Below are 13481 nucleotides of genomic sequence, written 5' to 3'. Positions count from 1 at the left end.
TCCGTTACTGAGGATATTTTTTGTCCTTTATGAATCCATATGACAAATTTGACTCCAATAAGGATAAATTTTGTCTCATAGAAAAATCGGTAGTTTTTATCTAATAGATTTACTTTTCCATTTTTATCGGATATAATAGTTATTTTGAAAAATACAAACGATAATTATTCATTAAAGGTTCGTATGCATATATCAAGATCCAGCAACTTTTGACTACTATAAAGGATTGCCTTTGTTTTATAGCTCAAAACGGTATTATTTGTTTTGCTTTCCATTGGTTGAATAATGAAATGTATGTTTCAGAAATGTACACAAGTTCAATTTTAAGCTCTGACTCCTGGGGTAATGTCGTTTACAGTAAAAGACGAAAATCTACACATGTACATGTACATCCTTATAAAAAAGAAGATGTGGTATGATTGCCAATGTTCATAATTATATCATAACTATTGTTCTCCCACTAATGATGAATCTATAATATATGCCACTGGACGTTAAACGATCAACTATTAATTCATCCATCTTATCCTTTTAGTTTTGTGATAATTTGCATTTCAAATACATGAAACAACTGCAGATTTGCACTAAAGTCAGAAGGCCGAAAGTATTGCACATATAAAATATTCATTCACCCTACATTTTGATCCCTTCACAAAACAACACTTTATAAATTTCGTGCATCCGTAACGCTTTTCTGAATTTACTTTCACAAGGAACGTTCAATGCGGTAATATTTGAAAGCCAAAGAATGTATAAAATATAGATAGGAGTGTGGAGCTATAAGACCAATATAGGACCTACACATTCACAACATTATTTGAATAAAATTGAGAATGGAAATTGGGAATGTGTTAAAGAGACAACAACCCGACCATAGAACAGACAACAGCAGAAGGTCACCAATAGGTCTTCAGTGCAGCGAGAAATTCCCGCACCCGGAGGCGTCCTTCAGCTGGCCCCTAAACAAATATATATACTAGTTCAATGATAATAGACGTCATACTAAACTCCAAATTATACACAAGAAACTAAAATTAAAAATAATACAAGACTAACAAAGGCCAGAGGCTCCTGACTTGGGACAGGCGCAAAAATGCGGCGGGGTTAAACATGTTTTTTGAGATCTCAACCCTCCCCCTATACCTCAGCCAATGTAGAAAAGTAAACGCATAACAATACGCACATTATAATTCAGTTCAAGAGAAGTCCGAGTCCGATGTCAGAAGATGTAACAAAAGAAAATAAACAAAATGACAATAATACATATATAACAAAAGACTACTAGCAGTTAACTGACATGCCAGCTTCAGACCTCAATTGAACTGATTGAAAGATTATGTCTTCATCATATGAATATCAGTATATATGTGTCTGTCCAAAGTCGTAGTTCAATGGTGTTCGTAACATCAATAATGATTATATTTGGGCTTTCTCGGTGGCAAGATTGCTTTGTTATATAAAGAAGGGCGTTAGTTTGCTCAATTGAATTGTTTCATATTTTTTTGTTCATGACGGGGCGGGGCCTTTAATAACCGACTTCACAGTTTCCGTATTTTTTTCATTATTGAAGGTCGTATAGATATAACTGCCAATATTCCTCTTGATTTGAACTTTTTTGAATGATTGTCTCACTAGCAAATATATCACATTTTCTTATTTTTACATAAGCCTGCAATCCATCAATGGCCAGCTTAGTCAACTGTAGCTGAAACCTACGTTTCCTTAAAAATAATCAAAAAAAAAATCTGAATTTATAAACTGACTATTTAAGAAATGTTTGTCATATATCGATATCTGTTCGTGACATATCCAACATATTTTAGCTAATAAGATGTGTAAACCCTTTTATAAAACTTATTTCCTTGGGCAATACCTACGAGAATTAAAGTTATTACTTTAATACAATAAAAACCATAATCAGAAAATCGGTATGAAAGTGATTGCAATTATAAAGATCAAGTAAAATGTAAAAAGAAGTGTGTATATATATATATTCGAAACTAAAACATGATCGAATATATAACTGGTGGCTTCGGTTGTTACCTGCTCTTTTCGGGTTGTTGTCTCTTTAACATATTCCCCATTTCCATTCTCAATTTTAAATAAACTAAAATATGATAAACAAACTGTTTTCAGATCAAAATACATTTAACAAGCGAGTGCGTTGATACAGGTTATACATGTATGCATGTATATACTTGTATGTCAGGTGAGAAGTGACACCAAGTAATATGTATACTAAAATGTTTATCGTCTTCCATTATACATGAGGGTGTGGGTTGGGGTTTATAAAATTGAAAAGTATTGACAAAAAAACTAAAGAATACAGAAAATAACCAGACAAATATAAAGAAAAGAGAATGATGAGGTTATAGAATATATGGCATAAAAAATGATCGGCAAAAGGTATAACGAATAGAAAAAAATTGCCTAAAATGATAGAATACAGAAATAATGACTCCCCATTCAGACCCTCATAATCTGACGTTGACATGTATATCTTAAGGGCAATCATGGCCATACGATACAGTTTTAAATGTACAATGAATTTTTTTTAAGAAAGTTCACATACAAGCTAATTTTTACAAAATTAATTTGAATATGACTGTAATAAAAATTATATCTTCATGTGATAGATTTTAAAGTTCGACATTTACTTAAAATTTTGGTTTCTTGGACATTTCTGTCCTTTGAACAGACATGTTAACTTTTTTTTGTTTCAAAAGATAAACATATTCGGATTTCGGTAAAGAGATTAGGAATATCTTTGTTACAAAATTAGACTCTACATTTGTGTAAAATTTCTTTGTTAATGATTATTTTTTGTAAATAGAAATTGATTTTAGAAAAAAAACGGCATTTTTGTTGTATATGTATTTAATTGAAAAAAAGTTGGTTATTTCTTCATAAAAGTTGGAACGATTAATCTTCATACAGTATCAAGCCAAATGTCCTTTTTAAAAAGAGGGATCCATATGCTCGTTTTAAGCTAATGGTTAAATCTCGATAAAATGCATCTTTTCCTGATATTTCAGTTTGACGTCGCCTTCAACAACGAGCAAAACCCAAACCGCATAATCATTTATAAAAGTTCCCAAAATTACAAATATAAAATCAAACAATTCAAACGAGAAAACTAACGGCCTGATTGATGTACAACACTTATAAAAAATAATATACAACGACAACCACTGGTTACAGCAAAAAAAAGGGGTTCCAACCATATGTCCCAATTAAAAAGAATTTCAGGTCAAACAAACGGGAGTTCTTATCTACGGAACAATAACTGGATCCGCCACTGTACAGTCTCCTGACGCGTACGAGTAATAGTATACCTATAGGATAGTCTCAGATTATGGTGTTAAAAATGCTTTTAATTGTCTGTGAGTTTTTTTATTTATGTTTTATTCCATTTAGTCCTGCAATTTATTGATTGATTAATGAAAATATCATAGCAATTCTTTTAGTTTATCTAATTAAATATACAATTAATTTTATTAATGTATTTGGATTTAATAACCTCAAATTAAAGGGTGCGAAAAGATATATTAATGTAACTGTTTCAAATTTCAAATTGATCAATTATTGATTGAAGTGAATAAATAAAATGTATTTTCTGAGGAATAAACTGCATAGTATACAAATCCTTGTTCTAATATAAATAGTAATAATTTTCATCGGCGAAAAAGATAGATACTTTTGTTGTGTTGGAAGAATCGTAAGAGTGTTATTTTTCTAAATTCTATTGTTTACTCGGACATCGTAGAGTCTAAAATTGATTTTTTTTTACCATATTGGACTTCATATTGTGTATTGAATTGAAACATGAACGCGGACTTCGATGAGAACACCTGGATTGAAAGTTTGCAAACGTTCCGACCAATGAAATTCATTTTAATATGTAACGCGGACTTCAACGTGAGCACCTAGATGAAATATCTTATTTATACGACAATTAGTTTTTATTTAGAAATTACCGCTAAAATATAGTTAATAAAATTATATGAGAGCAACAATGTAGAATTGTTTCTTTTCCATTCTTGTTTTTTTACAATGTTCATGTTCATTTTAATTTGGTAGGTAGAATTATATTAAATGCCCCAAACGTAAATATAAGTTTTTTGAAATTCATTAAAAGACGTAATTAAGAGAATGCCGACTAAGAGCCAGTCAAGGTAGTTTAACTTAAATCTACCCATCGTTATCGCAGACTAAAATTTATCTCATATAAACAGAATACATGTTAATTGATTGCAAGAATTTTTGTACGTCACGGTGCATGATAGCACGATAATCCCTTTACAGAATCGTAACCACGCTTCAATATTTTCGTTTGATATTTGCTGCTCTTCCACAATTAACGCCCGTTTTGCTCCAGTGACCGATATTACAATTTAACACAGTTTTAAAAGTTCATTGAGCTGTTACTTCATTTACAATTTTGAGCAAGATCAAACTGTTTATCAAATTCAATAAATGTCAACATTATCTTCATCAATTCTATTATTTAACAAAACATTGTTTTTCATTACAAGCTATTCCATATATCAATATACAGCTAGTGAATATTTGTTGTTTACCGAAAATATAAGATACATCGATTTAAATTATGTACACAATGAATAATTTCTGTGAAGTTACTTTTATTTCCGAATTTACGAGTACAATATAGTAAAACAGAAAAAAGAGAAACGGTAAATATACAGGAATACATAAAGTTTCGTAAGTAATTGCAAGGGACCACACGTTACTTACATGCCACGAGTTTCCATAGCACTTAGCAATTTTTGAAACGAATATGTGAGATCTACTGCATTTAAGCAAATTAAAATTATGTTATACATCTAACTATTTTATTTGCAACAGATTCACAAGTTTTGCATTTTTTAAACCGTGCATCAATATTTTAATGTTTTTATTTAAATTCCTTGTATGTCACGTGTTTTGTTCATTCATTTGTTTAAATTGTGAAGCATGTGACTTTACTAAGAATACACGCATTTAACTAAAGTCGATAAAGTTTGAAACAAATAAACGATAGATACATCGAGGATGTTTTGCTTGAGTGATTTACCTATACAAAGCTCGGGTCTCAACAATGTTTAAAACGAATTAATGCCAGCTTGAAATAGTTTAACGGGGGCGTGGCCTATTGGTTTGACGCATCTTACCACCATCTGAAATTAACTTGATTGACCGCAAAGGAATCTTTTTGACTGGCATTAAAAAAAATTGATATGGTTTGAAATGAATTAAAACTAATCTTTAATTTTTGTCAATCTTTATCAAATGATGATTAATCTTATTTAAATAGCGTTAATGCGTTTTTGTCCGTTCAAGTTAAATTCGGGTTACTAGTGTACACTAGAGAGGAAAGAGATATCAAAGGGATATTCATTAGTGAATAACAAACTACCAACTCCAGGGCAAAACACGAAACATAATAAAAATACTAACTACTAACATTATATAAAACTACATAGAAAAAACTAAAGACTGAGCAACACGAACATCAGTTGGTCCGGAAGTACAAGTACAAGTTAAATATCAAATCTTTTACAAAGACACATACAAGACGGTTGTCAGCTTTTTAAAGAAGTAAGTAGTCACTCAGATTTATATAGTTCATCTACAATTAAAAAAAAAGGAAATAAGAGGTACATGTGTATCACATTCTCCCAATTATCCTCCTTGTGACACAAAAAAGTCAATACTAATAAAATTATTATCAAATATAATGCGAGTAGGGGAAAGCCTCCATCAGAGAAGGAAAGCTTGTGAGGGTAAAGTCGAAATCATCTCTTGTTGTATATTTATCAATGTTTAGTTTTTCTTCATTTTGTCATTATAGTTCAATTGTTTGAAATTTGTCAATATGGACTAGTATTATTATCTTAATGGGTTCTTTTGGAGAAACCAATTTATCCACGGCTTACTAAATTTATGGTATTTCAATTCGTTAAAGACACGTTGTTAACAAAACCATAGCCGAGGGCGTTGCTAATCCATATACCTCAGCGTTGCTAGCCATTACCCCGGTGACCTTCACGCGTATTGCTGACGTCAATACACAGTTAATGACTAAGCGTTTTGAGTTTCACTCGGAGGATTTATATTTTGAACAATTTCTAAAATCATTGCATGTTGAATTGATTCATTTTTGAGGACGGTGACAGTCTTCTTGTTGCTGTTCCTGTGGTTCTTCTCGTGGAAAACTATACGTGGAATCTCCATGATGTCTGTTATTAAATTTCGTATTTCACTTTTGTTTTATTCTAGTATGACTACAAATATGAACATAGATATCTATTTCATCTCCGTACAAATAGGGCGATTCGGGTGAACATCTAAAAACAACGGGAACCGTAAAAACCAGACTATTAATTCATGCGAAAATATTTGATTAAGATAAGGAAATTAGACACACATTTTACGAGTGAATGGAGTATCTTTTTAGTACTTCATGGTTTTAAAATCTACGAAAATGAACACATGCAAATCTATAATATTAGCATATTTAGCAAACTTTGGATGATCAGCAAGGTGTTTGCTGTTATTGTTAAGATAGTATTTATTTGGTTCGCATTCTAAATTTTACCTTTCTGAATTTTTTTCCAATTGAATTAATCACTCTTGCACAGTAAGTATACAAAGAAATTCTTATAAGGTGGCGCCATAAAAATAACTTGCCGTAAAGAATAAAAATGTAGTCAAGGAAGAAATTATTAGCCTATATCTTGTCTGCACGTATTTAGAAACGATAATTTTGATATCTTAAATACCCAAGGAGTCATCATTTTGGTACCGTTAATGTTATACCTACCACTGGTTATATCACTGATTGTGAATTCGTAGTCCCCGAGGGCATTACCAGCCTAGTAGCCAGTTCTTCGGTACTGGCAGGAAAGAACGGATATTGTTTTATAAATATTTGAAACAAAGTTATAAAGAATTATTACAAAAAATTAAGGAATACATATCCCTCATGCAGAGCCCTGATTCCTCGTCCAGCTTTGGCTATACTTTGTGTTAATGTCCTTTGTGGTTTATAAGCTCTTCATGTTTTAACAAATTTGGATTTTCAATTATTTTGGCCTTTATTTTTAATATGAATATAACAGAAATCTACCTGACCAAACGATTCTTGGTTAAGAAATCAGTTTGTATTCAAGGAAAAATAAATGATAATCAAATCCAACCAAAAACAAAACTGACATTTTCCATTTTCAGGTCGAAAGACACATTTTGTAAAATTCTGGGTTTCGCCCTTTTCTCTGACGCCTGATTAATTAAATCGTAACACAAGGTAAAAAAAAACATAAAAAAAAATAGAAAATGAATGAATTAGATGAACTCTTAAAAGAACAAGACCGTGAGCGTCGACCAGTTAGCCAGCCGTCTGTTGCTATGCATGAATCACCTATTATGCAAATGCACACTAAGTCCAACTGTCGAAATCGAAAATAAAAACTCTAAGTAAATTTACGGATTAGACGACATTTCTGGTATCTAAATAGTTTAGTTTTAATTCAGTTTTCACATTATTTTTGCATATTTCTTTAAAATTGACCTCTCTGAATTGAACTGAAACTGTTATTGTGGAACCGTTTTGATGTTTTCAATAACAACAGTTAAAAATGCTTACGCAATCCTATTGATTAAGTTTTACATTTTTGCGTATCTTTTATCAAATTGACCGTTATGTTGTATTAAATAAGTCATAATGTAATTGTCACAATCCCGTCAATGTGACCTACAGTTTGTATATAGTCGTTTTATTTCGATTGCCATGGCATTATCATTTTTTTAATTTTTTTTTTTACTTATGAGTTTGAATATCCCTTTGGTACTTTTCGCATCTCTTTTATAAGCATTTCGAAACTTGTTCAGATTATAAAAAGCTTTAAAAAAAATGACGAAATTCAACTTCTGAATAAAATTTCATGGCATTTCTTCAATATTTGGAACAGTCGGCTTTTGTATTAGTTGTTGATTTATAGTACAGTTGAGAAATTAATTCACATGTAGATCTATTTAATATGGCCTATTTGGTGAATGGTCTAGGTCGCTGGACAGAGAGCAGTCGGTGTTGCCACAATGTTGCAAAAGCAGTTGCTCGAGTGCTGTTAGTGCTGCTATGGAAAGAACAAATTCTGCTAACCCAATATGCAGATCTAACTTTGTTGGGCGTAATTTCAGGCGAAAAAAAATATAAATTGAAGTGTTCGCTCTGTATAACCGATTTTGTAACTTAATATGACGTATATATGTAGTACGTCTCAAATTTTGCGATACCATATGAAATCTGCAAGTTTGCGACAGCATATATTTTATCTTTCTTTAAGCAGGATTTAGACCAGTTGTCTAAAAAGGCTATACATGTATAAACTCTAAAAAAAGCAACAATTGTCATTCAATGTATCTTGGAGTCGTCATACAGATAGAAAATAAATTGATGCAATTACTGACTATGCTGACATAAAAATAATATCAATGTCTAAGAATGCAACATCTAGTTTCTTTTTTAAGATAAAAACGACCTAGGGAATAGGGGTTTTAGACCAAGCGGAAGAAGTAATTGTAAATGTTGCCGACATCAAGAACACTTTTGTCAGAAATGTATCAAAGCAGCAGTGATTTTTCAAACACAATGAGAAATTTTTTTAAAAGAAAAATAGTTTTTGGAACACACAAGGTAACGGAAAAATAGATGTTAGATGCAGCTGCTATGTACTCTTGAACATTATGGAATCAATGAGAGAGATTAAATCATTTTTATCATAAATCTTGAAATTTATACAATCCTATGCAGTGCATTTTTCAACTGCTTGGACGTTATTAAAGTTGAAACATAAATTTTATTATCAGCTTCCAATTTCTTACCAGAATAAACAAACGCCTGATGAACCTAGTTTGCCTAGCAAAATATTCCATGAATTTATATTATATCAAAACAAAAGTTTTATAGCACTCTTTGGCGTGTTAAAGATACATTCGTAAGCACATAGGAGATACATTATACACGAATTACTTACGAGGATGCTGAATCGTTATGAAAAAAGATACTGCACACAATAAAAAAAAATATATACGCCAAAAAAGTGAGCAAAACAACACCAATATTAAAAAAAGGAAGCATTAAATATAAGTATCAATAGATATTTTGGATAACAGATACCCTTCATCAGTATGGTGTAAAACGAACTCATCAAAATATTCTTATTTTTACAAAACAATTTTGAACGTAATACAAATCAAAAACCGATCCACGTTTGTGAAATTCTTATTATATTATTTTAATATTTACAACAGAACAGCGCATCTATGCATCCCAAAAAAAATACACCCAACTGCGGAGGTAAGCACTGCGCGATTTGAACTTTACCTCTTCATTGATCTCATTTGGTGACGTTTTTAATTATCTTATCCAAAATCTTTCGCGAGTGACTTGTTCCTCCCTAAACCAATCAGTGTTGTGGCCTATGATTGTTATAGTCAGCCGGTTGAAAATCTGCCTAAGTTTCTCCTTTGAAGGTCGAACTTCAACGATCTGCGTTAATTACTATATTGCATTTTATGTACTGTCTGCATTTCTAAAGCAATGAGTGAATTTGTTGTTATCAACGGAAACTTAGTTTTTGTCCTATGAAATAGGGTAATTTTGTAAAAAGTAAGATAATAAAAATACCGAACTCCGAGGAAAATCAAAACGGAAAGTCCCTATAATCAAAAGGTAAAACCAAAAGCTCAAACAAATCAAACGAATGGATAACAACTGTCATATTCCTGACTTGGTACAGGCATTTTCTTATGTAGAAAATGGTGGATTAAACCTGGTTTTATAGCTAGCTAAACCTCTCCCTTGTATGACAGTCGCATAAAATTCCACAAAGTGTTAGTACAAACACGATTACAAAATAATATAATTCGTTATATTCATACGTTAGAATATACTAACATTCCCTTTATTCTTTGTGAATCTGCCACTTCATGATACCATACAAAATGTCAAGTATATATTCTTGAATATCTCGTAAGCTCTCACTGCAATTATTTGTATTTCAAATCCAACTATTGTTAATCCTCGTGCATCACTGAAGAGATATTAACTATCTCGTGCAGTATAATTGGTACCGTTGATATAATTCCTCGATTAAATACATGCAAACTTAATTGTTCTTCCTATACGTCTTTTGTGTGGAATATTTAAGATATATAATAATTTGGTATGATTGCCAATGAAACAACTATACATGTTTGTGTTTCGCCTAATCTGTGAATATTTTCTTACCGGCGTTCGTATCCTAAAATTCTGCAAACAACTCTTGCCTCCTCTACATCAAATTCGTTATCACAGATAGTCCCCCAATTGCCCTTGTAAAATACTTCTACTCTACCTTCAAAGGCATGGTTTCCGTTTTTAAGTCTGAAGGCAGTTCCTATTATAATACACATTCATAAAATAAGCTGCTACATTCCGTGAACTTTAATAAATATGAGATTTTCTATGTATCCCTTCAATTATGAAGCTAACTAGTAACAATATTATTTTAAAATAAGACAATATCAGTCCATTGTATAAGTATATGCGTATCATAACAGCACTTATCACTATAGGCTGCTCCCTCGTATTTACAAACTGAAAGACAATTTAATGAATTATAAACATTAAAAGATCATCAATTTTACCAACTTATCTATATCTTTAAAAATTTGATACCGCCCCTTGTCATAGCATAGAGCCACTTATAATTTTTTATATGTTTAAAAACAGCAGAAGTTTGATTTTTTATTATACTTCAGTTACAAAAGACGTCAGTATAGACAAAAAATACGTTGACATGAGACTGTGAAACATCGCAGTTAAGATAGGATCTCTACGTCTGTTATATTTACACCTTTTTCGGTGTTATTATAACCCCTATTTAATCATTCTAATAACTTCACTTTGAAACTGGTTAGATTGTGGTTTAATTTGTTATGGTCACGTGTATATCTTATCTTCCGTATTGCTTCACATTTATTAAATTGTCAGAATATATGCTTTGAGTGACATTAATTCAGCTACATAATGAGATCTTAATTTGATTCTTTCAAAAGAATTTTTTAAGATGAAATATTCAATAGGTTGTACATAGTTCACTTTGAATAACATTTTGGTCTAAAATGATATTTTATTGTTTGAGAATTCACATGTAAACATCAATAATGGGTTATCATTATAATCACAAATATCGACAAGTTAAGCCATTTCAATTGATATTTTATAGTGTGTCTTTCTATGTTGTGATCTTACAATATTGTTTCAAATAAGGGTGAAGGTTTGATACCATTAAAACGTTTATACCCGCTGCAATTGTTAGCACCTGTCCTAAGTCAGGAATCTGATGTTCAGTAGTTGTCGTGTGTTGATGTGGTTCACAAGTGTTTCTCGTTTCTCGTTTTTTATATAGATTAGACCGTTGGTTTTTCCCGTTTGAATGGTTTTACACTAGTAATTTTTTGGGCCCTTTATAGTTTGTTGTGCGGTGTGAGCCAAAGCTCCGTGTTAAAAACCGTATTTTGACCTATATTGGTTTACTTTTATAAATTGTGAATTGGATAGAGAGTTGTCTCATTGACACTCATACCACATCTTCTTATATCTAAGAAGAAAACATAATTCTTTCATTCTATGTTCCATTAAATATTATGAATCCAGTTCAAACCTGAGGAATTCAGGGCAAACAAGAAAACTATTCAAGTAAGAGCTGTATGTGCGTCAGTTTGACTATATATCCAAAGGGGGAATTATATCGTAGAGTAGTCGTAATTAATCAGAAGCATTATTCTAATTTGTGGTTTTTACCTATTTGTTATGCCTTCTTAAAAGTGTAACATCAAACTTTAAAAAAAAATGTATGTCCATGCATTTTTACCACAGTCAACACCAACATCCTCCGTATGACCACAGTTGTGTCTGCCAAATCCTCTATTTGAACACGATCCAATGTCACTTTCCTTTCCACTACATTGAACATCATCCATCCAGATAGGCCCGCTAAGACTCCCAAAATGAGCCCCTGTGAATACTGCAGGGTTCCTAAATATGAAATGCGAGGTTATGAAACGAAATGGCGTTCAACATTTTAATATTGGTATCTTTTATGAGTTTATTATGAAATGTTTAAATATATCATTTTAAAATGGTTAGCCAGACATTATTATTTTATCTGGTACCAATGGCTGCACATTTTACATTTAATATAATAAAGTAGACTTATATTTGGTTTTGTCCTTCTTCATTTGGGCAATCAAACGGTCACTAGCTTCTCGTTTACAAGTAACTTACGATATTTTGTATAGCGAAACTAAAATGATAGTATTCACGATTATGATGAATTTGTATTCTTCTGCTTCATTTTGTTATGATATTGTAACTATCATATTTATTTAAGTTGGCCTAATTTGTGTGGCCTTATAATATGTTTTATTTGCAGATGTTTACAAAATAATATTGTAACTGTGCAGTAAAGAAATCACTGGAAAAATAAAAGAGACTGATGGAATGATTAGAACTTTCCATTTTGACTTACATAACGATTTCAGAAAGATGCGATATTTAAACTTCTAAGATTGTTCTAGAATTTTCCTTTCTATAGTTTTCTAGGAGTTTCCCTTCTTCAGTGTTCTAGAGATTTCCGTGACAACTATCTATATACAGACACTAAAGTTAAACTTTCAGACATAGACATAGACATTAATATTCTCATAAGTTCTTTCAGTTGGATTGACACTTTTATTCACGTTAACTACAGTATAATAGATTTTGACTTGTGACTAATTGGACATCATATTATGTTTGGATTCCCGCAACAGTGAAGAGAAGAATTCCGGATAAAGAAAAGACAAAAGATCGGACATGTATTTTGACAGTTAAGTTAACATTTCTATTTGTGTAATACTTCTTGTAAACTTGTATATAATAAATCTTGTTAAATTTTATTATTGATTTGTGTCTTTGGTTGGCTACAATTTAGAGTGATTTCTGGCCGTAACAATTTTATTCAAATTAGGTAGATTCTGATTGAAAATATTGTTTTCTTCTGCTTCATTTTAATCAAAATATGTAGATTCTGTTTGAAAATATTGTCCGGGTTTAAAAAATATCTGATTTTGACGCTTCAAAAAAAATCATTTATGATTTATTTATCATCTGTTTGTGAAAAATCCCTAATACAGTGCAATCATATATCGGTACAAAAAGAACATAGTTGTTAATTTAGCATGTTGCAGATTGACTTTCTTGTCTACTAAACTAAAAAAAATGTAAAATTGAAATATACAGAATAATCTATTCGAAAGTTAGCCCTAAAGGGTACTTGCAATGGTACGTACACGGAGGACATGACCCACACACTTCTATCACATATGGTACCCACACTCGTTCAACACTTTGGACCTTTTGAGGAGTTAAAGCAGTCTTACCAAAATTTACCATA

General features: G+C 31.4%; 1 protein-coding gene across 1 annotated transcript in view; it reads right to left on the bottom strand.

Moving 5' to 3' along the window:
• The window catches only part of LOC127723838 (deleted in malignant brain tumors 1 protein-like), a 162998-nt gene that overhangs the window by 68958 nt on the left and 80559 nt on the right, over positions 1–13481 (bottom strand). The window contains exon 9 of the mRNA XM_052230560.1: positions 11919–12046. Coding sequence (XP_052086520.1) covers positions 11919–12046 — 128 coding nt within the window. The remainder of the gene's footprint in view (positions 1–11918; positions 12047–13481) is intronic.

The sequence above is a fragment of the Mytilus californianus genome, unplaced genomic scaffold (assembly GCF_021869535.1).
Source record: "Mytilus californianus isolate M0D057914Y unplaced genomic scaffold, xbMytCali1.0.p SCAF_13, whole genome shotgun sequence".
Classification (NCBI taxonomy): Eukaryota; Metazoa; Mollusca; class Bivalvia; order Mytilida; family Mytilidae; genus Mytilus; species Mytilus californianus.
The sequence above is the reverse complement of the archived record's forward strand: the minus strand, read 5'-3'. Positions and strand labels throughout refer to the sequence as shown.